This window comes from Aquarana catesbeiana, linkage group LG10 (assembly GCF_042186555.1).
Source record: "Aquarana catesbeiana isolate 2022-GZ linkage group LG10, ASM4218655v1, whole genome shotgun sequence".
Taxonomy (NCBI): Eukaryota; Metazoa; Chordata; class Amphibia; order Anura; family Ranidae; genus Aquarana; species Aquarana catesbeiana.
In genome coordinates, this window is record NC_133333.1 from 118,361,972 (window position 1) to 118,376,309 (window position 14,338).

General features: G+C 40.9%; 1 protein-coding gene across 2 annotated transcripts in view; it reads right to left on the minus strand.

Annotated features, from left to right (window-relative positions):
- The window catches only part of CBL (Cbl proto-oncogene), a 133,885-nt gene that overhangs the window by 94,558 nt on the left and 24,989 nt on the right, over positions 1-14,338 (minus strand). For both annotated transcript variants that reach the window (XM_073602543.1, XM_073602544.1), the window contains exon 2: positions 8,424-8,671. In XM_073602543.1, coding sequence (XP_073458644.1) covers positions 8,424-8,671 — 248 coding nt within the window. The remainder of the gene's footprint in view (positions 1-8,423; positions 8,672-14,338) is intronic.

The window sequence follows — 14,338 nt, forward strand, 5'->3', positions numbered from 1 at the left end:
AGTTTAAAGTCTTTTGCGGTATTTGTGGATGAGGCTCTTTATCTTCTCAGATGGTAAAGCTGCCCATTCCTCTTGGCAAAAAGCCTCCAGTTCCTGTAAATTCTTGGGCTGTCTTGCATGAACTGCACGTTTGAGATCTCCCCAGAGTGGCTCAATGATATTGAGATCAGGAGACTGAGATGGCCACTCCAGAACCTTCACTTTATTCTGCTGTAGCCAATGACAGATCGACTTTGCCTTGTGTTTTTGATCCATGTCATGTTGGAATGTCCAAGTACATCCCATGGGCAGCTTCCTGGCTGATGAATGCAAATGTTCCTCCAGTATTTTTTGATAACATACTGCATGCATCAATTTTGACCAAATTTCCTGTACCTTTGTAGCTCATACATCCCCAAAACATAAGCAATCCACCTCCGTGTTTCACATTAGGAATGGTGTACCTTTCATCATAGGCCTTGTTGACTCCTCTCCAAATGAAGCGTTTATGGTTTTGGCCAAACAGCTCAATTTTGGTCTCATCACTCCAAATGACTTTGTGCCAGAAGGTTTGAGGCTCGTCTCTGTGCTGTTTGGCGTATTGTAAGGGGGATAATTTGTGGCATTTGCGTAGTAATGGATTTCTTCTGGTGACTCCATGCAGCCCATCTTTCTTCAAGTGCCTCCTTATTGTGGATCTTGAAACAGCCACACCACGTTTTCAGAAAGTCCTGTATTTCACATGAAATTATTTGTGGGTTTTTCTTTGCATCCTGAACAATTTTCCTGGCAGTTGTAGCTGAAATTTTAGTTGGTCTACCTGACCGTGGTTTGGTTTCAACAGTACCCCTCATTTTTCACTTCTTGGTTAGAGTTTGAACACTGCTGATTGGCATTCTCAATTCCTTGGATATCTTTTTATATCCCTTTCCTGTTTTGTACTGTTCAACCCGCAGATCCTTTGACAATTCTTTTGCTTTCCCCATGACTCAGCATCCAGAAACGTCAGTGCAGCACTGGATAAAAGATGCAAGGGTCTGTCAAGAGTCCAGAAACTCATTGACATTTAATAGCCATTCAAACCCCTTTGTGTCAACTTGTGTGCATGTTATCAGGCCAAAATCACCAGGGTATGTAAACTTTTGATCAGGGTCATTTGGGTAGTTTCTGTTGTCATTTGATTTAAAAAGAGTAAACACAGTTGATTGATAATAAATGGCTTCAGCCAAACACTAACCATGAGTGAAAAAAGTTTTTGTGTTATCATTCATATTCTCTGAAAAATGGCCAAGAAATCATATTTTATAATGTGAATGTGTGTGTGTGTGTGTGTGTGTGTGTGTGTGTGTGTGTGTGTGTGTGTGTGTGTGTGTGTGTGTGTGTAGTGTCAGAATTGGCTTTGGCAGCTAGTGGTTAAACAAATAACCTCCTACTATCTTCTGAAGTAGACGCAATGGTCTAAGAAATGTGTAGATTTTAACCACTTGCCGACCAGCTGCCATTATACTGCGACAGGTTGGCTCTATTGCATGAATCAGCGTAGCTGTACGGCGGTTCATGCAATAGATACAGTGGGCGCACGCGCCTGCAGAGCCGATGCGCGTGACTGGTGGCCGCAATGTCCGCAGGCCACCTACGATCGCTCCCCAGAGAGCTAGAATGGGGATCTGTCAATATAAACAAACAGATCCCCGTTCTGACAGGGGAGTAGAGAGAGATCGTTCCTAACGATCAGGAACAGCGATCTCTCTCTTCCTCCAGTCAGTAAACCCCCCTCAGTTAGAAACACCTTCTAGGGAACACATTTAGCCCCTTGATCACCACTAGGTGTTAACGCTTTCTCTGCCAGTGTCATTTATACAGTAATCAGCACATTTTTATAGCACTGATCGCTGTATAAATGTCACTGGTCTCAAAAAAAGCGTCAAAAGTGTCCGATCTGTCCGCCACAATGTCGCAGTTCTGCTAAAAATCACTGATCACCGCCATTACTAGTAAAAAAAAAATAATAAAAATGCCATAAAGCTATCCCCTATATTGTAGACGCTATAACTTTTGCACAAACCAATCATCATACGCTTATTGCGGGTTTTTTTACCAATAATATGTAGAAAAATACATATTGGCCTAAGCTGAGGAAGAAATTTGTTTTTTTATATTTTTGGGGGGATATTTATTATAGCAAAAAGTAACAAATACTGCTTTTTTTTCAAAATTGTCGCCCTTTTTGTAGCGCAAAAAATAAAAACCGCAGAGGTGATCAAATACTACCAAAAGAAAGCTCTATTTGTGGGGGGAAAAAAAAGAACAAATTTTGTTTGGGTACAACGTCGCACGACCGCGCAATTGTCAGTTAAAGAGACAGTGCCATATCGCAAAAAATGGCCTGGTCATTAGGGAGTAAATCCTTCCGGTTCTTAAGTGGTTAAAGTATAGGCTATACATCCTGGTTATCACTCCTTATCTGGAGTAATAATTTGGGCAATCCTACTTAAAAGCGGGTTCCGAAAAGCGGAGGTTCAATTTCTGTGTGAACCTCAGCTTTAATAGACCCGCACTGGAATATGGCTTCCCCCAACATGATTTTAAAACTGAAAAACAGATTGAGCCCCCTCTTTACACTAGTCAGATTTCTCCTGTCATGTTGGCATGTGCACGGTAACGGAAATCACATTCCTCTCTATGGTGCCTGTTCACATCAATGCAGCATGGTGCGGTGATTTTTTTTTAAAAGGTGCAGGTGCATCTTTTGGTGCAGCATATTGCATTTTTGGCCCCATGGACCTTAAAAGGGAGTACATGAAAAGCACATGTAAAATTCACATACATGCAATTTTAGTGCCTTTTTGGCAGAGCTTTGTGTATAAAATCCAGTCCTCTACAAAAAAAAAAAAAAAATGCATCAAAAACATTGTTAAAATGCGCTACAAAAACACACGGAAAACTGCACGATTATACAGCAGCACTAGTGTGAGCGGCAAGGAGGTGGAGATTGAGTAATACTATAATCAGCTTGTTATTCATTTTAAAGTAATGTAATAAATTTATGAAAATATTTTACTCACAATGAGTAGAATTCTAAGGAGGTACCTTCTTCTTCAGAGCCTAACCAGGCTCTGAAGAAGGTACCTCCTTCGAAACGCGTCAGCCAGCAGCTGTCTGCACGCCTTGTCCTTAGGTCTGGAGACTGCAATTGGTGCACTCATAACCATTACCATTTGTGCGTGATTTTCATCTATCCTTGTGAGTAGGATTTTTATGTGTTCCTTTGTAATAAACTTTTTTAAGGATAATGCACAAGGCCGGTGCGCCCTTTCTTTCCTGTTTTTTCTCTCTTAAATATGAGATCTGGGGTCAAAAATCTCATATTTACACTAAAATGCAATATAAAAAAAAATAAATTAAAAAAATTATTTGAAAAAAATGGCCCTTTAAGAGCTATGGGCAGAAGTGACGTTTTGACGTCGCTTCCGTCCTGCAATGTCATGGAGACGAGTGGGGGCCCTCTTCCCCTCACTCTTCTCCATGCACAGCCACCGAGAGGACCGGATTGCTGCCAACGGCTCCGGTAAGCAGCGGAGGGCACCGGAGCGCGGCAGAGGGGGGGGGCCTCTCCTGCCGCCGATAAAAGTGATCCCGCGGCGAATCTGCCGCAGAGACCACTTTTATCTTGTAGCTGACCGCCGGCCGAACACGAGGATACTGGGGGTTATGGCAGCTAGCTGCTGCCATAACAGTGATATCCGTCCTCAAAGTAAGGGCGTATATCGGTGTACGGCAAGTGGTTAAATTCTAATTTACATCTGCAAAGAGAATAAGGCCCCTTTCACACATACGGATCGTTTGTCCATTTTTCATCCATGGATGAAAAACGGACATCAATGCATTCCAATGGAAAAACAGATGACAACAGATGATCATCTGTTTTCATCTGCTTCCGTCAAGATCCATTTTTTGGAACGGATGAAAGCAATATTTTTCATCTGTCAAAAAAATGGATCGGACCAAAAACAGGTGTAAACTGACAAATGGTCAGTTTTTCATCCGTTTTTGCATTGGTTGTTAGGGGTAACCAGTCACTGTGGGGAGGTAGTGGCAGAGAAAGGCAGGAGAGCAGTATATACAGTGAATGGGCAGTCTGCATAGAGGCTCCTTCACTTGCCGGCGCTGACTGTCATTGTCGGCTTTTAAATTTAATTGAAGGCTTTTTTTTCCTTAGGTCTTTTTTTCCTTAGGGGGCAATGTGTGCAAGGAGAGGGGGAGAAGAGTTGTACATATAGTGAAGGGGCAGTCTGTACAGACAGGCTGCAGATGCTGACTGTCATTGTCAGCTTTTAAATCTAATCGTCGGCTCTTTTTTTTTTCTATAAACAGTACAGAGTCAGAGCTGTCAAAAAAAAAAAAAAAAAAAAGACATTCCTCAGCACAGAGAGATAATGAAGAGAAACAATGTATCTCTCGGTTCTTTGATCAAAGGAATGAACTTCGGTCTGTAAAGGTACTTTCTCACTGGGGCGGCGGGTCCGTTAGCGGTAAAGCGCTGCTAGTTTCAGATTATTTGGAAGCGCTGCCCATTCATTCCCAAAGATGCGGCTTGCAGGACTTTTCCTGTCCTGCAAGCGCTCTGCCCCAGTTGGAAAGCACTCGGGCTTTCACACTGGGGAGGCATGAGAGGCAGTTTTCAGGCGCTATTTTTAGCGCTAAAACGCCCGAAAACTGCCTCAGCATGAAAGTGCCCTAAATGAGGGCAGTTTAACCACTTAAAGACCAAACCTTTTTCTGACACTTGTTGGTTACAAGTTAAAATCAGTATTTCTTGCTAGAAAATTACTTGGAACCCCAAAACATTATATACTGTGTATATATATATATATATATATATATATATATATATTTATTTTTTTGAGCAGAGACCCTAGAGAATAGAATGCCTGTTGCAATATTTTATGTCACATGATATTTGCTGCATTTTAGTTTCAAACACAATTATTGATAAAAAATACACTTCCATTATATAAAAAAAAAAATGAAACAGTAAAGTTAGCTCAATTATTTTGTATAATGTGAAAGATGATGTTACTTCACAAGAATCGTGATCTTTATTCTAAGCAAAAAAATTGTGATTCTCATTTTGTGGTTAAGTGGATGTAAAGAACCGATGTAAAAACTGATGAAAATCGGATGAAAAACTGATCCTTTTTTGCTTTGAAAAAACGTGACTGAACTAATAAAACAAACTGAAGGCATGTGTGAAAGGGGCTTAGGAGTTGGTATTTCAGGTCAGACGATCCCACAATTTCTGTAATGAGCATCATTGAGGGGTCATTCGAATGATGTGTGATTGTGGGCGTTTTTCCACACATGGTAAATGCAAGTAACTGCAACTTGTAAAACATGTGTTTTCAATGTGGTGCGAAAAAACATCACCATTTCTATGTGCTCTGTTCACACCACAACGTTGGTGTGATGTGCAGTATGGAAAAATGCAGACATACAGCATTTTCCCACTGGATAGCATTGTGCTCCTTTACAGAGACACGAATGAAGGGTCACTATGTGACAGTTCAAAGGTAAACCGCGCAATGCTCTGAAAAAGCACTGCTCCCTTGCTGGACCTCACACAGACACTTGCCTGCAAAGTAAAATGCTGCATTTTACTGTACGAGCCAACATTATTATATATTGAGGTGTTACAAACTTGTAAAGATGATGTACACTGGAACTAGGGCTGCAACTAATGATTATATTCATAATTGATTAGCTGGCCGATCATCATTTTGATTAAATTGGATAAAAACTTCAAAAAAGTGTGGTGTATAATTTAGTTAATATGTAAAGTTTAAAAAAAAAAAAAAAAAGACAATTTACATGTATTCTTAAATATCTATATGCAGTAGAGCTGGGTGATTTTCTCAAAAAAAAAAAAATCTGCGAGTTTTAAAAAAAAAAAAAAAACTCGATTCACGATTTGAATCGAGTTTTTTTTTTTGATGGACACCGCACCGGTCCTGAGGAGCTGTGGGCAGGAGTTTTTAGGCGAGGCCGTGGCTTTGGCCTAGTCCGCGGCATCCGGCCTTGCGGACTAGGCCGAAACAAAATATCTAAGAACAGAATATATATGGGCATGCTAATTACAAGGCCTTATAGGCTGAAACGCGTCAACCGACTTCATCTGCGTTTGTCCACTGTGGCTTTTCAATAAAATGAAGAAACTTAAAGAACAACCGGAGTGCGGATCATTTTTTCCACGTGTTAATTACACACCTGTGGGCTGGCTTCATACATAATCCTTCCAGGAAGAGAGCTCAGAGCTTCCACTTGGAGACAACTCCACCCAAGGAGACAGGAAGTCTTGCTGAGGAGTCAGGGGGACTCTGCCCTACAGACACGAGTCTGTGTGCGAGTGTTGGGAAGACATCCATGTTCTTTAGAGAGCCTGCAGGTGGCAGTTTGAACCCTGGGTAAGCTAGGAGAGAGCTTGACCCAAGCATACGGGTCTGAGGAACAGGCCTAAAGCAGCTGTGTTGTCAGTAGGCTGAATAATCATGATGTAAAAATGGGGGAAACCCCTGCGAGGGAAATTTGTTTAATTTGAACATTTTACTTCCTTTAAATAAAAGTGGGCTGCCATGCACTTGAAAATGAAGTCTGGACCGGCATGTGTTTCTCCAAATTGTATACACCACTTGAGCTATATATATATACACACACACACACACACACACACACACACACACATACATACATACATACATACACACATACATACACATACAGGTATCTCACAAAAGTGAGTACACCCCTCACACTTTTGTACATATTTTACTATATCTTTTCATATGACAACACTGAAGAAATGACACTTTGCTACAATGTAAAGTACCGGTAGTGAGTGTACATCTTGTATAACAGTATAAATTTGCTGTCCCCTCAAAATGACAACACACAGCCATTAATGTCTAAACTGCTGGCAACAAAAGTGAGTACAAAATGTCAAAATTGGGCCCAAAGTGTCAATATTTTGTATGGCCACCATTTATTTTTCCAGCACTGCCTTAAACCTCTTGGGCATGGAGTTCCCCAGAGCTTCACAGGTTGCCACTTGATGACATCATGCAGCTGGTGATGTTAGAGACCTTGCGGTCCTCCACCTTCCGTTTGAGGATGCCCCACAGATGCTCAATAGGGTTTAGGTCTGGAGACATGCTTGGGCAGTCCATCACCTTTACCCTTAGCTTCTTTAGCAAGGCAGTGGTCGTCTTGGAGGTGTGTTTGGGGTCGTTATGTTGGAATACTGCCCTGTGGCCCAGTCTCCAAAGGGAAGGGGATCATGCTCCGCTTCAGTATGTCATAGTACATGTTGGAATTCATGGTTCCCTCAATGAACTGTAGCTCCCATGTGCTGGCAGCACTCATGCAACCCCAGACCATGGCACTCCCACCACAATGCTTGACTGTACGCAAGACACACTTGTCTTTGTACTCCTCATCTGGTTGGCGCCACACACGCTTGACACCATCTGAACCAAATAAGTTTATCTTGGTCTTATCAGACCACAGGACATGTTTCAGTAATCCATGTCCTTAGTCTGCTTGTTTTCAGCAAACGGTTTGCGGGCTTTCTAGTGCATCATCTTTAGAAGAGGGTTCCTTCTGGAATGACAGCCATGCAGACCAATTTGAAGCAGTGTGCGGCATATGGTCTGAGCACTGAAAGGCTGACCCCCACCCCCACCCCACCAACCACTGCAGCAAACCTGGCAGCACTCTCATGTCTATTTCCCAAAGACAACTTCTGGATATGATGCTGAGCACGTGCACTCAACTTCTTTGGTCGACCATATAGCACTAACGAGTCACATGACACCGGGGATGGAAAATTGCTAATTGGGCTCAATTTGGACATTTTTACTTAGGGGTGTACTAACTTTTGTTGCCAGCGGTTTAGACATTAATGGCTTTGTGTTGTTATTTTGAGAAGACAGCAAATTTACACTGTTATATAAGCTGTACACTCACTACTTTACTTTGTAGCAAAGTGTAATTTCTTCAGTGTTGTCACATGAAAAGATAGAATAAAATATTTACAAAAATGTGAGGGGTGTACTCACTTTTGGGACATACTGTACATGAATGGTGTACTGAGCTGTATGCTGCACTATATAAACAAATAATGCATTCTGTATGCAGGCCAACTAACCGGCTGACCAACTAATCGATTATGAATTTCATAATCGATTAGTTGTTTCAGCCCTAACTGAAACGTATACATACAATTGCCTAGGTAAACATATAGCTGCAATAGGAACCTGGACCATACAAGAAGAGTGATCCCTTACAGCAGTCACTGTAATACAAAATCGCTAAAATCAAAATCAGGTTGTCTACAAATACTGTAGTATATTGGAAGAAGCTTTGAAAGAATGAAATAGGCAGAAACTAACCTTGGCTGGGAATTCTCCTCATACATGCGTTCCTTGCCTTCTTTAAACAGACTTATTGTTTGCTTTGTCTTCTTCATTAGGTTTTCCATGAAGACTCTGAAATACTCATTTTCACCAAGCATCTCCATCTTTCCCTCATAGCGAGACATAATGGTGCGAAGGTGTTGGTAGGTATCAGGAAGCAGGTCCAAAATATACGGTGGACTGTTTTTCAAAGCAAGCCTTTGATTCTGGCACAATCGAACGACCTGCATAACATTAAAAGTTTAGGTTAAATAAAAAAAACAAAGCTTAAAGGGAGTTTAAGAAAAACAACAAAAAAAACGCACCCACCCCAATGTATAGCTGACAGAACTAAACATATGATAAAAGAAGCAGCCATATTATCAACCACCTCTAGTCTACTGTTCTGACAAACTTGAAAACTGTAAAATCTTAAGGTTTCCTCCAATAAAGTGAAATGGATCGGCTACTGTAACTGCATACTACAATGGTTTTTTTTTTTTTTTTCACTTTATAAGCATCTAAACTGATGTGTTTTATTTATAATTTTGTATGTATTCTATGGTGTACATCATAGAATGCATACATAAGTGACGTTGGTTGAAATTTGCTGTAGAGGTAGAGGTTCTGGATATGGTGGAGCAGGTTTGGGATAAGATTTAACACAACTGTCTCTGCTAGAGACAAACTCATCCAAATGTATTTTCATAGGTCTATTTTTCACCAGCACATTAGTTAAAAATGGGGGAAAAGAGGAAAAAAAAAAAAGACACCTATGTCATAAGTGTCAGGGGGCTGATGGAGATCTTACACATATGATCTTGAACTGCCCTATGGTAATGCTAATGTGGTGCCTATTAGACGTATTTGATAATATGGATCTTGGAAATGCTCAAAAGACTCCTCTATTGACCACTTCTTTTATGCTAGGATGACTTTGTATTACTGGATTTCCACAGCACCCTTGCATATTAATGCCTGGAAAAGTCTACTCCCCACCCTCTCTATAAAATAACATGAGATGCCAAATTTTGCTTCTCTTTAAAGATTTGGGGGAACTGGGTATTGTATTTCAATTTCTTTGAGTTACTCTTATTACTCTGCAAAAGTAGTAATCTATTCAGTAATGCCAGGTGTCCTAGAATTTTGAATCAGTTCCCTTGAGGGTCTTCCATTATTTTAATGTCTTTAATGCAATTGAACCATTGCTCCATAGTTAGTAGGAAGGAATATTTCCAAAGGCCTGGGATGCAGGAGCATGCAGTTTGGCCAAAGTTTATGTATGTTTGAGCAGTAGTGTATTGTGGTGAAGTAGAATGAATGCTGACCCCAGGTATAGGGTGATCAGTACATTTTTGAGTAATGTGACCTGTGACCATTTACAAGCTCACAATTTTTGTTTTACAAACATGTAAAGCAAGGTTTACCTGTGGCTGAAGATTTCCAGAACACTATGGGTTTTCTAATGCCGCGTACACACGATCGGAAATGCTGCCAGCAAAACTCCGATGAGAGCTTTTTGTCGGAAAATGCGACCGTGTGTATGCTCCATCGGTCTTTTGCTGTTGGAATTCCAGCCAGCAAAAGATTGAGAGCATGTTCTCTATTTTTCGGTCGGGAAAAGTTCCTATCCAAAAATGCGTTCGTCTGTATGCAATTCCGAAACGCAAAAAAAAAAATCAATCACACATGCTCGGAAACAATTTGACGCATGCTCGGAAGCACTGAACATTTTCTCAGCTCGTCAGTGTTGTACGTCAACGCATGCTTGTCGAAAGTTCAAAGAACTTGTGTGACCGTGTGTATGCAAGGCAAGCTTGAGCGGAATTCCGTCGGAAAAACCATCCAAGTTTTTTCTGACGGACATTCCGATCAGGTGTACACGGCATAAAGAGTGGTATCATTTCAGACGCCGTGTAGTTGATTTAGTGGAGCTGAGAATCTTTACTTAAAATTGTAGCCATGTTGACTTTGAATACCCAATCAAATGCAGAGAAAATATAACAGGAATTTGATTTTCACAGCTAACCAAATTGAATCTAGATTTTATGGAGTAAAGATTCTCAACTTGAAAACTACCCAGTAAATTCAACCATGAGGTAACACACATGCTCTTTGTTATCGGAACCCGAGCTTCACAGTCAGATGCCTGCATAACCTCCATAAGATTTGAGTACAAACTTGCATGGGACTTTGAGGGGCAGAGCGGGGAAGGCGAGTGAAAACTACTGATGTCACCTTTGGTAACGTGACCGGTTACTTAACCCACTAGGAGTGTACTATTAGCAGTCTCCTTTCTCTTTCTGAATATCTCAAAATGAACAGCAGGGTAGTCTAATTGTAAGACGTAACTATATTCAAAGCATGGTTGGAGCACCAAGCAACTATGTATTCATCTATAATGTGTAAATGTAATTCATAAATGTAAGAGTTACAAACAGGCTTCAATAATGCACAACTGTAACAAAAAAGTTGCAATAGGTATTTTCCAGGATGCTGGAAAGTGTATACCATACTGCCAAAAATCAGTCAGCAGTTAGTTACAAGCCGCTCTTGTGTCTGCACTGGTGTTAGTTTTTCCTTCAGCTCAACTTAACAAGCAAGGCCATTTTTCTCTAAGTCCCCATAACTTGGCAGGTGTGTTTTTGTAGGTAGAAGGGTTATCTTGCATTGCCTCTCACTGGGCTTTGTCACATACCTGAACTGGCCCATCACTACCCAGACTACTGCTTGCAGCCCAAGGTTGAATATGGTGTAGTCACCCAGTTGGGGGTGGGGGTAGGGAAAAAGGGTGGCGTATGGGGCAGAGATAATCGTGGTGGGTAGGGTGCACCAAAAAAGTGGGTATGGTTACTAATAACACGAGCCTACACTGTTCTGGGTCAACAGCAGGGGGACAGGAGCGCGATACTGCACAGAGTGCAGCGGTATGGAGAAAGTAAAGCACAGGTTGGGAACCGCTGACCTAGGAAATCAACATTCGCCCCTTCAACTGCCTGTGAATATCTACTTATCAATCAGTACGCTGTAGAGCCTAATTGACAAATGGGAAGGCATGGAAGGTGATGTAGCCCTACCACTGTCTTTCTAGGTAAAGTTATACTTTATATGTGTTTGCGATGAAGTTCAGGGGGTGTGGGAAACTAACAAAGCTAACCCTTTTGGCAGAAGACCAATACTGGGAGATAATGTGTTTACCAAGTGCGTAACCAGCTCTAATGTGCTTCACAAATAGTGGATGAAACCATTCCTTTGTATAAATATCAGCTGACAAGGCATTCTGGGTCTTGAAGCTAACTTGTTGTATGGGAGAAAACAGTTTGGCAGGTTAATGATTCAGTGGCATGTACTACTACCACTATGGTCATGCTCCATAAAGCCACCAATGAATAGTAGTGAGGCATCTTTCCCAGTGGAGGGCCTGAGTGGTTCTGTTCATTTATATCTGTGCCACCAATATACCGGGAAACCGAAGCGACAGCTCATACTGTCATGTATTAAAACCACTACACTGCACACAGAATTTTTTTTTTTTAAACATCACCATAACACAATAAAACATCTGAAGCTTTTTTGAAAGTAGAACAGTCCAATTAGATGAAGTAGAATCAGGGCTTCTGTTCATTGCATGCTGCAGAAGTTTAAATTTGGAGTCTAGGTTTCATAAGGCAGCCTCCACTTTTGAGAGGCAGATAGCACATCCCATTTATATTGCAGGCTAATTTTCAACTGGAGACTATTCAAATGCTACACTATCATTTTCTGATATTTCAGGTAAAAGTAATTTGAAAATGAGCATTAATCTTAAAACTAAATATCGAATGTAAAAAAAATAAAGTAAAAAAAATGATATATACATACATAGTAGGTGAGGTTGAAAAAAAAGACACACGTCCATCAAGTCAAACCTATTTGTGCGATTATATGTCAGTATTACATTGTATATCCATGTATGTTGTGGTCTTTCAGGTGCATATGTAATAGTTTTTTTAAACGATCGATTCCCCCCCCCACGCTGAGACCACCGCCTGTGGAAGAGAATTCCACATCCTTGCCGCTCTTACAGTAAAGAACTCTCTACGTAGTTTAAGGTTAAACCTCTTTTTCTTCCAATTTTAATGAGTGGCCACGTGTCTTGTTCAACTCTCTTCCGTGAAAAAGTTTTATGCCTATTGTGGGGTCACCAGTATGGTATCTATTCCCCCAAAGGTTCTCCCCCCCCAGTGTATAGATTGCATTCATATTTTTGCCACCCAAATGCATTATTTTCCATTTTTCTACATTAACCACATGCCGACCAGGCCATAGCCAAAAGACGGCTACAGCGCGGTCGGCTTATTCTGGGTGGGCGTCCATGGGACCTCCCCAAAGAAACGCGCTCGGGTGCGCACCCGGGAACATCCATGACCGCCGGGTCGCATCACGGTAAATTGCCGCTGATAGCAGCCATTTACCACGTGATTGCTCCATCAAATGACGGGGCATCACTTGTAAACAAACCAGCGTCATATCATGACGCCGGTTCCTCCCTCCCCTCTCTGTACCGATTGGTACAGTGTGAGAGGAGAGATTTCAGCCCTCAGTGCCAATACTCTGCCATAAATTTTAAACAGAAACAAAAGAATTTTTTTTTTTACCAAATTTTCAGTCTTATTTGATTTATAGCGCAAAAAAATAAAAAAACCCAGCGTTGATTAGATACCACCAAGAGAAAGCTCTATTTGTGTGAAAAAAGGACAAACATTTCAAATGGGTAGAGTGTTGCATGACTGAGTAATTGTCATTCAAAGTGTGAGGGCACTGAAAGCTGAAAATTGGTCTGGTTAGGAAGGGGGTTTAAGTGGTCAAAAGGTTAAACTTTTGACCACTGAGGTTAAACCTCATTTGCCATGTAGTTGCCCACCCCATTAATTTGTTCAGATCTTTTTGCAAGGTTTTCACATCCTGCGGAGAAGTTATTGCCCTGCTTAGCTTAGTATCTTCGGTAAATACAGAGATTGAACTGTTTACCCCATATGCTAGGTCTTTTATGAACAAATTAAATAGGATTGGTCCCCTGGGGGACCCCACTACCCACCCCTCACCATTCCGAATACACCCCATTTATCACCACCCTCTGAACTAGCCCTTGTAGCCAGTTTTCAATCCATGTACTCACCCTATGGTCCATGCAATGGACCTTATTTTGTACAGTAAACGTTTATGGGGAACGGTGTCAAATGCTTTTGCAAAATCCAGATACACCAAGTCTACGGGCCGTTCCTTTATCTAGATGGCAACTCACCTCCTCACAGAAGGTTAATAGACTGGTTTGGCAAGAACGACTCTTCATGAATCCATGCCGATTATTGCTAATTATACAGTTTTCATTACTAAAATCTTGTATATAGTCCATTATCATCCCCTCCAAGAGCTTGCATACTATTGATGTTAGGCCAACTGGTCTAATTCACAGGGATGTATTTTGCCCTTTATAAATCCGCTGGCACACATATATATATATATATATATATATATATATATATATATATACACATATACACACACACATACATACATATATACACATACATACACACACACACACACACACACACACACACACACTAAATATTAGCAGGAATCCATAAGACTTAAAAAAAATAAAAAATAAAAAGGAAAGTTTTAGGTGGGTAAAGAACATTTACATGCATGTACAGTAAATAAGAAATGATCATTTCCTTCACATACATTTTTGAAACGTTTAGCTGATGTCATACTTTCCACTGTAAGACAACTGAGGTTTCCTTCATTGCTGATCGCAGATCTAAACCACAATCTGCACAGTAATAACGGACGATATATTTTTTTTTCTGTAGCAATGGTCAATTTAGGGGGAAAAAAGGCTAAAACTGAAATTTCTATGTTTTTGT